At 34.7% G+C, this 16,642-nt stretch overlaps 2 protein-coding genes, 1 long non-coding RNA gene and 1 pseudogene across 3 annotated transcripts; 1 reads left to right on the top strand and 3 right to left on the bottom strand.

The window, feature by feature from the left end:
- Window positions 1,739-2,795, top strand: LOC104729854. The gene is made up of 4 exons (XM_010448878.2): window positions 1,739-1,862; window positions 1,947-2,046; window positions 2,198-2,292; window positions 2,489-2,795. The coding sequence occupies exons 1-4, from the start codon at window positions 1,836-1,838 to the stop codon at window positions 2,603-2,605; spliced, it is 339 nt and encodes a 112-aa protein (XP_010447180.1). The 5' UTR covers window positions 1,739-1,835; the 3' UTR covers window positions 2,606-2,795.
- LOC104729853 lies at window positions 7,478-8,071 on the bottom strand. Its single transcript, XR_758347.2, has 3 exons — window positions 7,910-8,071; window positions 7,776-7,825; window positions 7,478-7,703 (listed from the first exon to the last, which is right to left on the bottom strand). It is a non-coding gene; the product is annotated as an uncharacterized LOC104729853 (long non-coding RNA).
- LOC104733152 lies at window positions 10,775-11,896 on the bottom strand (annotated as a pseudogene).
- On the bottom strand, window positions 12,495-14,712 carry LOC104729852 (probable prolyl 4-hydroxylase 9). Its single transcript, XM_010448876.2, has 8 exons — window positions 14,488-14,712; window positions 14,241-14,363; window positions 13,828-13,985; window positions 13,619-13,721; window positions 13,254-13,349; window positions 13,108-13,173; window positions 12,891-13,010; window positions 12,495-12,794 (listed from the first exon to the last, which is right to left on the bottom strand). Exons 1-8 carry the CDS (start codon window positions 14,599-14,601, stop codon window positions 12,708-12,710), a joined length of 867 nt encoding a protein of 288 aa, XP_010447178.1. The 5' UTR covers window positions 14,602-14,712; the 3' UTR covers window positions 12,495-12,707.

Raw genomic sequence — 16,642 nt, 5'->3', positions numbered from 1 at the left:
ATCTTATGTTGATAGCTATCACTGACCAATATGTATTCAGTGAGCTTATGTTGATGATAATCTTCACATATGCCAAATAATTTCGTTGCATTGAAACAAGTTTCTCAGCAACATCAATGACATACATCTAATGAACTATTATTACCGTGGCTGCACTCTACAATCTCTTTCGTACCTCTTATGCTAAACTTACCCCACTCGCCAAAATAGGTCTCATCGTATCCAATCATAGCGTTCTTAGATATCGACATACATACATCGCCTATCCGTATCGGGGAATTGACATATTTCCCCAACCGGGTCATGCCAAGAGCCTTCGTGTCTCGTCCCTGACCAATTAGCTCCCCATTGGAACACAAGCTGGTCATTACACTGCAAGCTTAAGCCATCCTTTGGGGAAAAACTCCATTACACTACTATTTTTATCCATTAGAAACAAGTTAGTGAGTTGTGCACCGTGTGGTGACACTAACACATCGGTCTTCTTCATCAGCTCCACTTGCTCACAAAATGTTAGATTATTCGAATATGAAACATTAAGTTCACACCCATCTACTTTGTCACACTCTCTCTTAAAGACATCAATCACCATAGACTCATTTTTTGAACAATATATAATCATGTATATATAGTGGGCCAGTGACCTAGGGCTTCTTCTGTCTCTTTGCAAAATGACGATTTTGCCCCTACGACCAGGTGGGCCAGATCCATGACTTCAGACCCTAAATCTCTTGAGAATCTTCTGTTTTGGCTTTAGCAATGTTGGGGCAAAGTCCATATCCAACAGAATATATCTATTTGATTATTGATTTCATGTCTCAGTGAGATAATATAAAGTTTATTGTTATTACTCTAAATATCCTTTTATAATGTAATAAACTAAATTTTACCCCGCGGTACACCGCGGAGTTATATTTTATTTTAGAAAAGAAAAATAATTTGATTAGTAGATTAACTATATATATATATATATATATCTGAGTATATGACTAATGTTTTGTATATTTTAAATCTTTATCCCTTATATTTATACATTAATTAAAATTTAACCCATGTTCTAGCATTTGATTAATAATATTTAAAATTTATGCTAATGTTGCTATAAACCGTTTTGAAATAAACTCTGTTTTATGACATTTTTAACATTTATAAATCTAAAGATTCATAATATTTTAATTTTGATTAAGTTTAACATAAAAATAATCATTTTTTTGAAATAGTGTTAAAATATAAAAAGGTATATTTATTTATTTAATAATTTAGGTAGAACTAATTAGTTTCTATAAATACATTTCGAATTTATTTGTAATAATTAAACCAAAATTTATGGCATATGTTCCTTTAACAATTACTATGTATAACAATTAGTTTTTATAAAAAAATGAATTAATTAAATATTTAATGTCAGTGGCATTTTCTGTAAATAGTACTGAACTTCAGGAATTATTTCAAAAATGTTTCTGAAAATGTATATATAGATTTAAATGAAATTTATGTATAAATCTACTATTTATAAAAAGAATATATTTATACATTTTTTTCAAGAAAACAAACAAATAAATGCTCTAGAAATCACATGAAACTTGTATATGAAATCTCAGTAAAAGGTGTTCACGTCATGTATTGTTCTTAAGAAATGGGAGGCATATGTTTGATTTAATTATAGTTTTAAACAATATGATTTAATATTACAACTTCTATGTATTATTAACTTCTATATACGTCGCGGGTGTCAACCTGGTTATATATAAAATAAAATCATTAGATGAGAAAAAAAGGAAAACAACCAGAGAAACCCTAATCCCCAATTCAGCGATTCGAATCGAGGAGCAAAGATGATGCGGAACATGTTTGCTAAGAAGGTAAACAAAGATTGACCCATCGTATCTTATCATCCGGATTCTCATTTTCTGTTCCATGATTTGTGATTACCTTTGTATCTGCAGTATTCTGGCAGATGGACTCACTGTCGCGATTTCACCACCTCGCTATCCTCTTCCTCGACCTCCTCGATCTTTGAACGTGTATGGGACAAGCAGTCAACTGGTAGTCTTGTCTTAACTTTTATCGGTGGATATGTTGGTGCCTACGCTATAAGTGATTTCCTGTTTTGAAATCAGGGTTTGATATTTTCGCTGGAAACAAATTTCAGATCGTTGACCAAACCCATTAATTCATCGTCAATTGCTCTTTGCAGACTTTGTAGACAGAACAGCTCGCAGGGAGAAATTGAATATAATGATGGAAGAGCATGAAAAGTATTTTGATGCGGTGTTGGATAGATGTTACAGTGTAAGTAATGTTGTGACTGCTTTAATCCAATTTAAGGTTTGTTTTGCATTGAGATAGGTTGTGGAATGCTACATGACACAATTTAGATGGTTGGTTGCATCACATATCTCGAAATTAAGACTCTAGTTTCGTTTTCCTTTTTATTTTCTTTTACTCAAGCTTACAACTTCTGTTTGATATTTTCTCAACCGTTCAGCCCCGGCTCGTCGATCCTAAACTTTATCCCTCCCAGAACAACCATGCCCGCGCCGCCAGCAAGACAAACTCTCAGGCAACCATGCCCGCGCCGCAAGACGAACTCAGGCAACCATGATCTTGCCGCATGATCTATATATCAGTATCTTTTGTTTTCGTGTTTTGAGGATATATAAACATGTTTCAGTATTACTTTCAACTATCATGCTTGGACCAATCTTCTCTTTGTATTTTGTCTCTTGTCGAATTCCTCCTTTATGTGTTGTGTTTCGTCTAAGATTGCTGCAAAATTTGTGCGAGTCTTTCCATTCCATTTCTGTATTTGTTCTCTCTCTCTCTCTTACGACGGCAAAGAGTGAAAACTTTAAACTCCTCAGGCCTATAACGAATCTTAGGCCTGGCCTTGTTCAAGTTTAAAACTGTATAACTCATGTTTGATACAACAGAGATTTATGTTAAAAAAAAAAAAGGTACAGCGACTGAACAGTTTAAGCCTACCTCTCAAAAGACTTTTGAGAGTGTTTCTGAATGTCAATCTATTTCCCTTCCTTATCCAAGTACATCGTTACAGAGTTTATTTATATAGAGGCTATCGTTACAAACTAGTTACAACAGTCCCGATGATTATTGAAAGACTAAAGTAAAGAGGAAGAATAGGCTGAGTCATATTCTTTTACCCTCCTGGAGTTGCAACGTCGGTGAACGAACTGCTGTCGAAACTCATTGAACAAGGATGTAGGTAAACTCTTTGTAAAAGATATCTGCATATTGTAGAGAAGAAGGGACATGCAAAACTATAACATGTCCAAATAGCCAGAGGTGGAACGTCTAGTGTCAGGACAACCACCCCAGTCTGAGTACGCCGTAATATTACCCAGTTTGGACCGAAAGATTTGTAAACCATGTTGCATAGTTCCACTTAAGTACCTTATGATGCGTTTTAAGGCTTGGAAATGTTTTTCTCGAGGATCAAGCATGAACAAGCACACTTCACTACAAGAAAACAGGCTAGAACTGACAAGCAGATCCGTCAGTTTCCCGTCGGAAACAAAGATTACTGACAAAAAACTGACGGAAACGTCCGTCGGGTACAGATTGTCGGAAAAATATTTCTGTCGGTAATCTGTCGGATATTTCTGACAGATTTCCGACGGACAATTACCGACGGATTACCGATGGTACCTATTGTCGGTAATTCTGTCGGTAACTGTCAGTCAGAAATCCGTCGGTAATTGTCTATCAGAAATCCGTTAGAAATGTTTTTACCGACGGTTTACCGACCGAACTATATTCGAAAATATCCACCAAACCGACGGTATAACCGACGGTTTAACGACGTTTCCGACAGATTTCCGACAGAACAGTTCCGAGAAAACTCCATCATTTCTGACAGATTTCCGACAAAATTTTTTTTTTTGTTTTTTCAAAAAAAATAGAATAATTATACAAATTTGCATTAAAATTGAAATGCTTATATATTTAAATTCAGAAACTTAAAAATATTATTAAAGTTAAATTCAGAAACTTAAAACAAATATTATAAAAACCAAACTAAAGCAAATTAAAATTCAAGAAAACCTAAAAAGCGGAATGTCGTGCCCGTGTCTCACTCATGAACGCTGCTAGCTCTGCGTCCCTCTTCTTGTACTCCTCGTCCCTTCTTTTGCATAGCTTGTTCTGGTTGGAACTCTTGGGTGGGAGCAAATGAGAAGCACGTTGTAGGACCTTGCTTCGAGGAGATTGCCTAGTCCGAAAACTCGTCCCTTGGTTTTAGTGGACTCCGATCCATCAAGAGATTGTAGCATCGAATCATCAAATCATCAAATCATCAAATCAATAAAATCATCAAATCTATAAAATCCAATTATTGTTAATTTAATTCATCAATTATCAAAATTCAACTAACAATCACATAAAAAAAATCCAATTAACAAATTTTAATTCATCAATTAACAAAACTCTTTTTTTTTTTGAGCAAATTATCAATTAACAAAACTCAAATAACAATTTAATTAAGAAAATTAAATTAACAAAATTCAATTTACAAAACTCAATTAACAAAAATCAATTTATCAATTCAAAAAATAACTTAACAAAATTTGGGAGCAAAATTCAATCCATCAAAATTTCAATCCATCAAAATTCAATTGTCACAAAATTAATTTCATCAAATCCAAAATACAATCCAAATCCTCAAATCAATAACACCCAAACAATTTCAATTCATCAAATCTTATAAACCTAGCATATTCCTAAGATATCTAACAAAACTAAGAAAATTAAAAGGAAAAGAGAGACTTTACGTCATAGCTTCGCCGGAATCTGATGAGAGAAGAGCGCCGGAGAAGGGAGAGAGATCGCCGGCCGGAGAAGGGAGAAGGGAGAGAGCTCGCCGAAGAAGGGAGAAGGGAGAGAGTTCGCCGGAGAAGGGAGAAGGGAGAAGGGAGAAGGGAGAGATCGCCGGCCGGAGAAGGGAGAAGGGAGAGCCGGAGAGATCGAGAAAAATAAAAAATTGTCGGGATAGCTAAGGGAGAAGAAGACAATTACTTAGGTTATATCGAAATTTCCGACGGAAAACCGACAGAAAAACCGTCGGTTATGGCTAAAATTCTTAATTTCAATTTATTTCATTCCCGGGTAAAAATTTCGAGACCCGTCGGAAATCTGTCAGAACTTTCCGACGGATTTCTGACGGATATTGATTTTCGACGCTAGTTACTGACAGATTTCCGACGGTTTATAGCTTAAACTCATTGATTCCATAATTTTTCTTCATAAATATGCATATATTATGTGTTTATGATAACCATGGAATTAATTCTCAAAATAAGGAATTCTCAAAATATGCATATATTAGTTGGGGTTTTTTTCGGGAATTTTCCCATTTATTATACTATAATAGTTATTTATTACTAAAATTTTGGACAGAAAATAGTAAGATGGAATTAATTACGCAAAAATTAAAAATCTACCTTCGAGTTACAATAAGTTTAATAAAAACAAACTATTTTGAATCAGAAGAGTAACCAAAAGAAACTGATATCCGTCAGAAATCCATCAGAAAGGTAATAATATAGGTGGCTACATTTACCGACGGATTTCTGAGGGATAATAATTCAATTTCGTCGGAAATCTGTCGGAGTCAAATTTTATTCGAAGTACATTAATAATGAGTATATTTACCGACCAAATTCTAACGGGATATTCTGACGGTGGGCTTTGGTCGGTAATCCATCAGAAATGGTGACAGATTTCTAACGGATTTTTTTCGTCTGTTTTTTTTCGACGGAAAACTGACCAACATGAGTCTTGTTAGAAATCTGTCGGTAATCCGTCGGAAATTACCGACGGATTACTGGCCGTCAGAATTTTTCCATCGGTTTTAGCCTTGTTTTCTTGTAGTGCTTGTTGAACAGCATAAGTGATATCCGGTCTGGTAAATGTCAGATATTGAAGTGCGCGTGCGAGTCGTCGATAGTTTGTCGGTCAGAAATGGGGTCACCAGCGTCTGCAGATAATTTTGAACTGAGATCAACCGGAGTAGCTATCGGTTTACAGTCAGTCATACCAGCTCTTGCTATGATGTCCTTGGCATATAGACCTTGAGAAAGAAGCAAACCAGCTAAGTTCTTTGAATCAAAATATTTTTGAGGAAACCGAGCATTGGAATATTCACCTCCATTATCACATTGAAAAGCTTTGATAATAGAGTTGAATTGGGTTTTTACATAAGAGGAGAAATGTAGAAATATTGAGAGTGCCTCACTCTTACGTCTAGGGGATATACCCAAAGAAAGTTTGAGTAGTCATCAAGAAATAAGACGTAATAACGAATTCCACTGATGCTAGATATTGGAGATGTCCAAATATCTGAGTGAATGAACTCAAAAGGGTTTAGAAGAAAAAGAATTTGATTTATGAGAAGGAAGTTTCAGATGATTTCCAATTTGACAAGCATTACAGCATGAAAGTAATTTGTTGGCAACAACGGCGGCTCAAGTTGGGATTCAATTCTATCATGTTCTAAAAAGGATCACTGTAAGTACAGTACTCTCACGTTTACTCTATTAATGACTAACAAGTTGTTGTTGAGATTGTGTTTGCAGAGTCGTATATATACAGAGAGCAGAGGAAAAAGTCATTGCATTTGAGGACAGTTAAAGCGTTCTAGTAAGTCTGGTTTAAAAGTAGGCTCTTGTTATGGACTAAATATTAGTATTATTATTATATATAAAATCATTAGAAGGATGAAGGAACGAGAGAAAACATACAGACTTGTTAATGTTATTACTCTAAATATCCTTTTTATAATGTAATAAATTTAAATGAAATTTATTTATAAATCTATTTAAAAACAGAATATATTTATAAATTTTTTTCAAGAAAACGAACAAACAAATGCTCTAGAAATCAGAAGAAACTTGTATATGAAATCTCAGTAAAAGGTGTTCACGCCATGTATTGTTCTTCAGAAATGAGAGGCATATGTGTTGTCTCTTGTCGAATTCCTCCTTTATGTGTTGTGTTTCGTCTAAGATTGCTGCAAAATTTGTGCGAGTCTTTCCATTCCATTTCTGTATTTGTTCTCTCTCTCTCTCTCTCTTACGACGGCAAAGAGAAGAATTTAACATAGTGAAAACTCCTCAGGTGTACTCGATAATAATGTATGCCGAATCTCTCCTCAAGTGTAGTCGATAATAACGAATCTTAGGCCTGGCCTTGTTCAAGTTTAAAACTGTATAACTCACCGGGAAAAGACTTTTGAGAGTTTTTCTGAATGTCAGAGGCTATCGTTACAAACTAGTTACAACAGTCCTGATATTTAAGAGAATCATATCAGAACCGATGATTATTGAAAGACTGAGTCATATTCTTTTAGTTTGAAGTCAATTTTTAAGATATATATAAGTTCTGAAAAGGCACCTACTTTCGGAATCCTCCAAATATTTGAATGAAAATCGACAAGAGATGTATAAAATAGACCACGACCAAGAAACAAACAAGCTCTTTTTTAGAATTGTAAAAGAGTAGGATTTGGTTCAACACAAAGTAAGAATGATAAAAGAAGGTATCCCTTAAGCATATGGAACCTCAAAACATATTACTGAATTACACACAATTATTTGATCTAGAAAGTTTCAGTCTTCTTTTGCTAGCTGGTTCTCGGGAAAGGTCGAGACTTCCTCATCCAACCCTTTTCTTATTTCCACGAGTCTCTGAAACAAAGAAGAAGAATCAGAAACAGAGCGCCAAAAGTCACTCACTACACAATATGTAAGACGCCTTACCTTTTCGTACTCCTTAAGGGGTTTCGCCATGTGATTTGTTGTCAGAAGACCTGAGCAAAAAGGGTGAAAAACCAGAGCAATCATTGTTTTGTTTTCAAGATCTCTCAACTATAACTGTCGAATATTCAACATACCTGTCCCGAATCCAGAAGCACCTACCGCCGCAAGATAGAAACAAGCAATCGCCTTCTCTCGCAACATCGACATCCACATCGAAATCAGATTGGGGGAGCTAGGGTTTCTGTCTTCTAGTTTTCTTCTTTTGTGACTTTCAGACTTCTAGTTTCTGGCTTCTGTCTTTGCTTCGATCAATTTATCCGAAGATTAACAGACCCAGTCGGGCCTCTTTATACTAATGGGCCTAAAGCCTTGTTGTGCTCTCAATGTGCCCATATTTCCGTTATTTTTAAAAAACTAGAATCGTCTACACCTCGCGAATATTTATTTTATTGTTTTATTTTAATTATTTTGAGGATAAGTTTTGTATAGTGTTTATTTTAACTATATCTCCTAGTTGTAGTTTTCTCACGGCATTCATACTCTTACATCTCGTTATCTGTCTATTGCCAGAGATAATTACAATATGTGAAGCCGTGTGTTTTTACCATAACTCTTACCTGATTCAAAGTGCGTCTCCGAAAAATACAAAGCAACATCGTCATTTTGGCTGATTACTTTGTTATGTCAAATGAGCATCCAATATTCCAATCTTTCCTACTGTCTCTCTTAAAGGTAAAATATTTTAGAGTTGAAATAGAAAATGATGTGGAGGGAAAGAAACAACAAACCTTACCGTAGTTCTCACAATTATTCACAAGTAGAGATCGAATATTGGATGTTCTCACAATTTTTTGGTTTGGTGAGTAATTGAACGACAATCATTTCTTCACCCGATTTGGGATATTTACTTGGCTTTTAATTATGAGTACAATTAGATTCCTATGTAATTGTATTTTGCTATTAGCCTCTTGGGTTTGGGCCATTTTAAAAAATGCAGTAAATTAACTAAAAAAGATGACATGGAAGGAGAGATGAATATTATTGGATATCACAATTGAGCTGTATTAATTCTTATAATTTAATTGGTTAGCTGTTTTAATTGAAGTGTCAGCTCTAAAAATTTTTCCAAAATGCTGAGGTGTCAATATTGGAAAAAAACACATCCAACTTTTATTGATTGATATATATATATATATATAGACTGATTGGTAGGTATGTAAAGGGCGGTTATAGTTACGATTTATCATGGAAAGTGAGTTTATAAGGCCTACTATATATCTGTCTTTGGATATGCATGTCTGGTCTCTAGGGATACTTTTTTTTTTTTTGGTGAGAATTTCGATATATCTTACATTGTTTTTATCTGCAGATTTTTGGATTACAATGGCACATCCATTGTATCTTGTGAGGTTGACTGCAACAACATTACCAATTGATGGGTATGTTCCATTCTCGCAATTAATACCAACGGCAATTGTAATACCTCTCACCGTGACTAATACCCAGACGGAACAGCCTTGCCACGGTCGGCTAACTAAACTCCATTATTCCGGCAAGGAAGGAAAATTTTGGTTCGGACATTCGAAGAGCCAATACAAAGGAGTAATAAAGCACACCTAAGGACCGAGAGGGAAATACCATATCAAGATTGATTCTCCGTCAAATGGGAAAATGGTATGGAAGGCCAAGCTATCGGCAATGTCCCTAAGTTGGTCGAGGAACCCATAGGTAAGATCTTAGGATTAGACTTATCTAGGAAGCCTTAGCTGGTCTAGGAGATTAGGAAGGGTTAAGGAAAGTTGGACTAAGGAAGGTTGGTACGGGTTAAGTTTATTCTCTCGCAACAAAGAAAGAATAAAATATCAGAACCACATGCCTCATTAGTGAAAGAAATATCAAACGTCAATATACTCAAAGGATATTTGTTCTAACCAAATATTCTATATCAAGAGGTTATTTTCGTTTTTAAGTTTTGTATCATTCACATTATAAGAAAACAATAGCTAGAGGCTCATACATGCTCAAAAACCATACTATCAACGTCCTAGACGAAAGTGGGTCATTGTTTGTCAATTGTCATTAGTATTAACAAGAAACGTAAAAGAGTCTCAATCGGCCTTTCTCTTTCGGCAAGATTATGGTTATGGTCGTCACACGCTCTATGTTGGGGATATCATCATTAGGATCATTGGTGCCAAGCTATTTTGGTTTGATGAAGCTACGACAGCCTGGATTGATGTGATAGGCTCTTACACACTCAAAAACTATACGATCAATGTCCTAGACAAAGCTGGTTCATTGCTTGTCATTAGTTTTGACAAAAAACGTAAAAGAGGGGTTGGCATTTCTCTTTTGGCAACATTGCTTAAGAAAGAAGGGCGTTCTGTTATTGCAACCCAAGTGTGGTTTGATGAGGTGTTCAAAGGAAAGCTGGAGGGTAATCTCAAGGTATTGTGCTCAACTTCTGTAACTCATTGAAGAGCTCTACAACAGATACATAGAGCTGTGAATCATTGCAGAGAAACCAAGTTTATCCGGAGGTTCTACTAGTGTTTAAATCTCAATTACTATCGTTGAGGTTTCATCTTTTATGTAATATTCTTGTGACTTTGCTGTTCTGTTACTGTTAAGGCAAGTCCTTGTTGATCTGGTTCTAAAAACCTTTAAAGGGAAAATTTAGATACATACATATATGATTGTTTCATGTGTTTTTTTTGTGTGTATTGTAATCTCTTAATTGCAAGTATTAATTGTTCAGTTTTCATCTTATGTTGTGACTTTGCTATTTATGTTACGTACTACTACTTTTAAAGGAAGCAAGTCCCCTTGTTGATGGTTTTAAAACCTTATAAGAGAGAGAATACATTTCATACATTTATGAGAGTCGTCGTCAAACATATTGGAAACCAACTATTCTCCAAGAATATTATAAAAGAAGGAAGAAAGAAGAAGAAAAAATCAAAACAAAATTGATATATCTATTGCTTGATCTGGTGAGTTCACCAAACCGTAGCAGTAAGAGCATGCATGCAATCCACTGAACCGGTTGGCCATGGCCATGGGTATGTTGTTAGCAAATTCTCAAACCACTCAAGCGTCCCTCGGATTTCCCCATCTTGGAGCTTTTCAAGCGCAATCTCCCCACACCAAACCGTTTTCCCATCACCACCTAACACATCCTCTTCCCACAAAATCGCCATTTTCCCACCATGATCCGCTAATTTAACATTTTTATTGGATGAAGGCAAGCTAGGCAATCCTTCCATACCCTTCAAAGTTTTCCATAATCTTGTCTTGTGGTCATACCATCCTATCTTTCTAAAATTGCAACGGTAGAACACGTTCTCTATCACACAGAAAGCTGATGGTGACGCCCTACCCCATCCACTGTTCATGCATAGGTCTACCATTCTCCATCGACCTTTATTCAGCTTGCAAGCCACACCTTTTTCCTCAGACCTCACATAGATTGTTCCATCATACCCTGAGCTTAAGTACTGAGAGCCTCCGCATATCTCCTCGCTAAGGATCTCTAAAAAGTCCCAAGTCTGGGTCTCCGTATCAAAAACCTCCATCCAATTCGTTGAATCCAGATGGTCACATCCTCCAGTTACATATATTTTTCCATCAAGGGTGCAAGCAGACGGGAACACACGAGGCACCCGCATGCTTGGAGCTTCACGTCATGTGTGGGAACGACTGTCCATGACCATAACGCTGGATGAAGCATTCTCCTTCGATCCGCTACCAATGACATAGATATCAGGACCAACCACTGCAACAGTACTACCCGCCGACATGGTAGAATTGGGAGGTGGAATCTGGACCAAAACTTTTCTTGAGCTATTTGGTCTTTGGTAGATAATGAACCAACGTAGTAGGTCAAGATCTGGAGCGAGTCGTACGCATATGTAGAGACAACTCTCGGTGCAACCTAAGAGGGTTCTGGTTTCGTAAAGGTCCCTTGAAGCAACGAGAGAACGAAATCGCTTACAGACTAAGGAGAGAGTTGGATAGTAATATCTTGAGACATGGGCTAAGCACTTTAATAACACATCATCAGGAAGCATAATAGGATTTCTTCTAAGTCTTTTCATCGGTGGCTCTTCTCCATCATTCATGGTTATCGATCACCTTTTTCACTCGTGTTTGGTTTAAAGTTTTCTTATCAAGTAATAAGATGATCTTTATTATTATTATTATATATATATATATATATATATATATATAGATAGATTAGATGGTGGAATTATCTCTCATTCCTAATTACCTCCTCATTGGGAATTAGAAATATAATATATTTCCAAAAACATGTACATATTTTCCTATTTTAACTAAGATATTTTCCTTTTATCATTACGAAACAGAGTTAGAGTTAGTAAAATAAAAAGATAAACAACAAACATCTAACTTTCCAAAATATACACCATCAATAAGTAAATTATACATATTAAACTAGTTTGTTTTATAACTATTTTGTATCATCATTAACGAAAACTCAATAGTAAATCATTAGTAAATAGGAAACTTCCCTAGTCCCGGCTTTGAAGAGTACTACACATATAATCTGAATTCTTTTAATTTATAAATCTAAATTTTGTAAAAAAATATATGGACAAAAGAAATGTTTCATTTTACACAGATAAAAACACACATTGTGTATTGATTGACTGAAAATATCAAATAACAAATTGAAAGTAACGTCTATTTTGTTCAGAGGATATTTCCAACCATATTTTCCTTATAAATATTTTTGAATCATTCACATTATAATACTGTATAAGAAAACTCAATAGCTACACACGCCCAAGACGGGTTTGTGTGTAATATCTCTATTTTTGTTTTAATAATAAGAATATAACTGTACACGAGGGATCCATCAAGATTAAAGCGGCAAGTAACATATGGACTATAGAGAAACAAAACCCTAACTTACTCTTCTTGGTTTTGGTCTCTGATCCATTTGGTCGCTACCCATTTCTCTCCTTTGGTCACCGGGCAGCTCCCGTGAAGCGACGTCTGCAGAAGCAATGCAAGGTAAACAGCTACTACTATTAGCATGAACTAATCCAGGGAATTGGAGTCAGGAGAAAAAAACTGAAACTTTGGTTTTACCTGATCAATCGTTCCATTTGGAAACACGGAATAGAAAAGAAGACCATCTCCTTTCCGAGGTTTTACTTTCAACCCAATACATTGCTTGTAATCGTATCCGGTGCCCATGTTCGAACCGTTCTGTCAGACCGAGAGCAATTGAATGGAATCAAAACTAACAAAAGGGTCTGAATTCTGAAATATGTTAAAAGTATGCAACGCTATATTATAAACTGACCTCAAATGGAAACATGGTTTCACCGCCTTCTTCCACGTCAGATAAGTACAACAGGAAGGAAGCAATCTGTGTAAAAGCAAGCAAATGAGGTCTCCACGATTCTAAAGAAAGCTATAGATATGACAGGTTTTAAGGATTTTACTTACCCTTTGGCTTGACTGTGGTCCATATTCAGTTGGGTTGAAAACATCATAGTGGGAATCATACTTTTGGCCAAGTTCATACCTTAAAATATTGAAAGACTGCAAAAACAGCAAATCTCTTGTGATAATAATATATAGCAAACTCACCACTCTTTTTTACAACATTCGATAATAAATGTTGTTGATTTCAGAAATCTGGATCCAAGATTTTGCAATCTCTACATTTAAAGGTTCGATAAGCACTCAACCAAAGGCCACCAAGCAGTACTAAGTAAATGCCTTAAAATGCATATTGCCACTTTCATAGTAATCAGAATAACATGCTAAGTTTATGATTCACATGGGGGGTTGAATTAGAGAAATGTAACCTCTCCATGGGTCCTTGGGATCATCGTAGCCCTTGCGATCTTATTTTCAACAGAATCCAGAGCACCAGTACTTTCTTCTGAAGCACTGATAAAAGTTCCTGAGCTGCAACAAACACACACGAGACAAAACAATGATGGTGAGGCTTGCTGTCGAATCTTAAATTGAAGAAGAAGACAAAGCCACATGAAACTTGAAAGAAAGAAAAGACCTTGTTCTAGTGCCCTTAGTGTTCTCAGCAGTTTCTCCTTTCCGAAGAGCCAAAGCAGAAGGTTTCAGATTAATCTTTGCTCTGTCGATAATAGCTTGGCATTGTTCTGCAGTTGCGAAATTCGGAAAATATATAGCCCTCGGTCTCCAACTCAGTACCTGACAATTTCAGAAAAACTAGCCTCAGTTGACCTTAACTGCTAAGAAAACTCAATAATCTCACACACATGACATCAACCAGAAGATGAAGACAGACAAACTTCAACTAGCACAGTCACAAACATCTAATACTTCAATCAGAAAACAAAGTTCAAGTAGATCAATCAATCTTGCCCTAACACTAATCGATTTCACACCTCATTTGCAAATCTTAGCAAAACATCTTAATAATCTAAAATTAGCAACAAATCAGACCTGAAACGGAATCGATCCAACAGATTCGTCTCCAGTAACACCATGAGGCATCGAGACAGCTTCGTCTTCCACATTCTCCACCATCTCCAACATTCTCAACCTGGGTTTAATACGAGGCACGTTCTATTCCCAAGACAAAACAAAAAAAAAAAACCCAATCGATTAGTCACAAATACGAGATAGAGAGACTTCAAAATCGCATCTTAATAGACCACATGGTTAAAGGATCAGCGAGAGTTTCACAAACCTGAGAAAGCAGAGTGGAACCATAGAAACCAACGAGGAAACAGAGGGAACAGAAGACGATAACTGTGGCTAACCCTAGCTTCTTCCTCTTGTAGCTCTTCAATCTGCTCTTCATCGAGCCTTTCTTCCGTCCGATCCGATAAGGTTTCCGATGAAAATATTCGCCGGCGTGAGTAACGAACCTCTCAAGTGCGAGACGCTTTTGCTTTTCCTTCGATCCAGTGGAGCACCCAAAAAAAAAAAAGTTTCTATTTAAATATGTTTTATAATATTTTAGTTTTACATCTCTCGTTGACCAATTTTTTTTGGTTTGTTTTGGTTCTCTTTACGGTCAACAGTCAACACGTACCAAAGATGCGCCCAAATTAATATGGTTGGAGTTTAGTTTAGGTTACATTTTATTAAAATTTGATTGCGTAGAATGTTTTTAAGTTTTGGTTATGGAATTTTGAAGTTATTGTTGTTTGAATTTGGTGGCTTCTCTTGAGTTGTTTTGCCTGAATTCAAGGCTATGATTATAAATTTGAAGTTTTTTTTTATGGATATGTGAATATAAGGTGGATATGAACTGCAAAATTATTCACATTTTATAAATTTTCTAAACTGAAGGCTGTCAAATACAATAAAAATTGCAGTTATAAGCTGAAGTTGTATCCATGTATGATGTATTTATGTTTTGCTGATATTTTATTCTTAAAAAAAAACTCATTTTCAAAAACTTCATTTGAGATCACTATCATGTATCATGATTTATTTTTCAATCTACAAGATAGAGATCACTATCTTTCTTCTCAAATGCTAGTCAATTACCAAAAAAAATTATATTAATAACAATACAAAAGTTCAACAACAAATGTCTTAATGTGTATATTTAACAAAATTTTGTATAAATTATAACACACTTGTATGTTGTAAGTAAATCGTATATGTTAAGAAATCCCCTTATAAATAAAAAATGATTATTGATCGCCTTTATTACATATAAAATACAAAAACAGAGATTGAATAGTCTCTCTTCTACCAGACTCATTAATGAAAACAAATTGTTTGTTCGCAATTTAAGTGTAGTCTAATGTAATAATCAAATTAAATATATATTTAATTTTTGTGTTAGTAGATCAACAAACACTTAAAAAAAAAAATACAATATACGGAAGGCGCAAAGTAATAAATCATCCAAATTAGTTGTTCTGCTCATATTTTTAAAATCTCACTCTTAAAATACTTTTTCAATTGAAAATATTTCTAAAAATTTGAATGCCAAAATATTTTTAATATATAATTGTGTTGTCCACAGAAAAAAACTATTTGAAAATATTTTTAGTTTTTTTTATCTATAATAACTGATCCATCATAATCTATTGATAGTGTAGAGTTGCAGTGTATACGATCATATCATACCAATATCATACCAATGCTTGTTAGCCCCATCAAATCTGAAAGATCATATCATACCATATCATACCAATGCTTGTTAGCCCCATCAAATCTGAAAGGTTTGATACTATTGCTAATAATTATTTACCTAATCTAGAAATTATATATCCAATTATTCAAATCAAAATATTTTTGATCGATTTTTTTTTTAGAAAAAATAAGATCAAGAGAGGCATAACTAACAAAAAATATGAATATAATTTCTTTTTAATTTTACATAATTTTCTCATTACTACATATTTTACTATTAATGTGATAAGAAAATGTGCAATTTGGAAACACATGTGCCAATGCGTAATAGTGGAGGTATTTGGAAAACACATTCACTCTAAAAAAAGAAAATATGAATAAAATATTAAAAACATGTCATCGTACAAATGCTTGTTATGTAAAAAATTTGGCACCATTGATAATAATTATTTACCTAATCTAGAAAATATATGTCCAGTTAGTCAAATCAAAATATTTTTGATCCATTTTTCTGTAATCAAGAGAGGGCATATCAAACAAAAAAATATGAAAACAATTCCTTTTTAATTTTACATAATTTTTATCATTATTACATATTTAACTATTAATGTGATAATAAAATATGCAATTTAGAAACACATGTGCCAATGTGTAATAGTGGAGGGATTTGGAAAACACATTCACACTAAAAAACGAAAATATAAATATTTTTTTTTTTTTTAAAATCATCGTCCAAAAAAACTCAATTT

Source organism: Camelina sativa, chromosome 12, assembly GCF_000633955.1.
Source record: "Camelina sativa cultivar DH55 chromosome 12, Cs, whole genome shotgun sequence".
In the NCBI taxonomy this organism is placed as follows: Eukaryota; Viridiplantae; Streptophyta; class Magnoliopsida; order Brassicales; family Brassicaceae; genus Camelina; species Camelina sativa.
Note: the sequence above shows the minus strand (reverse complement) of the source record. Positions and strands in the feature narration are given on the sequence as shown.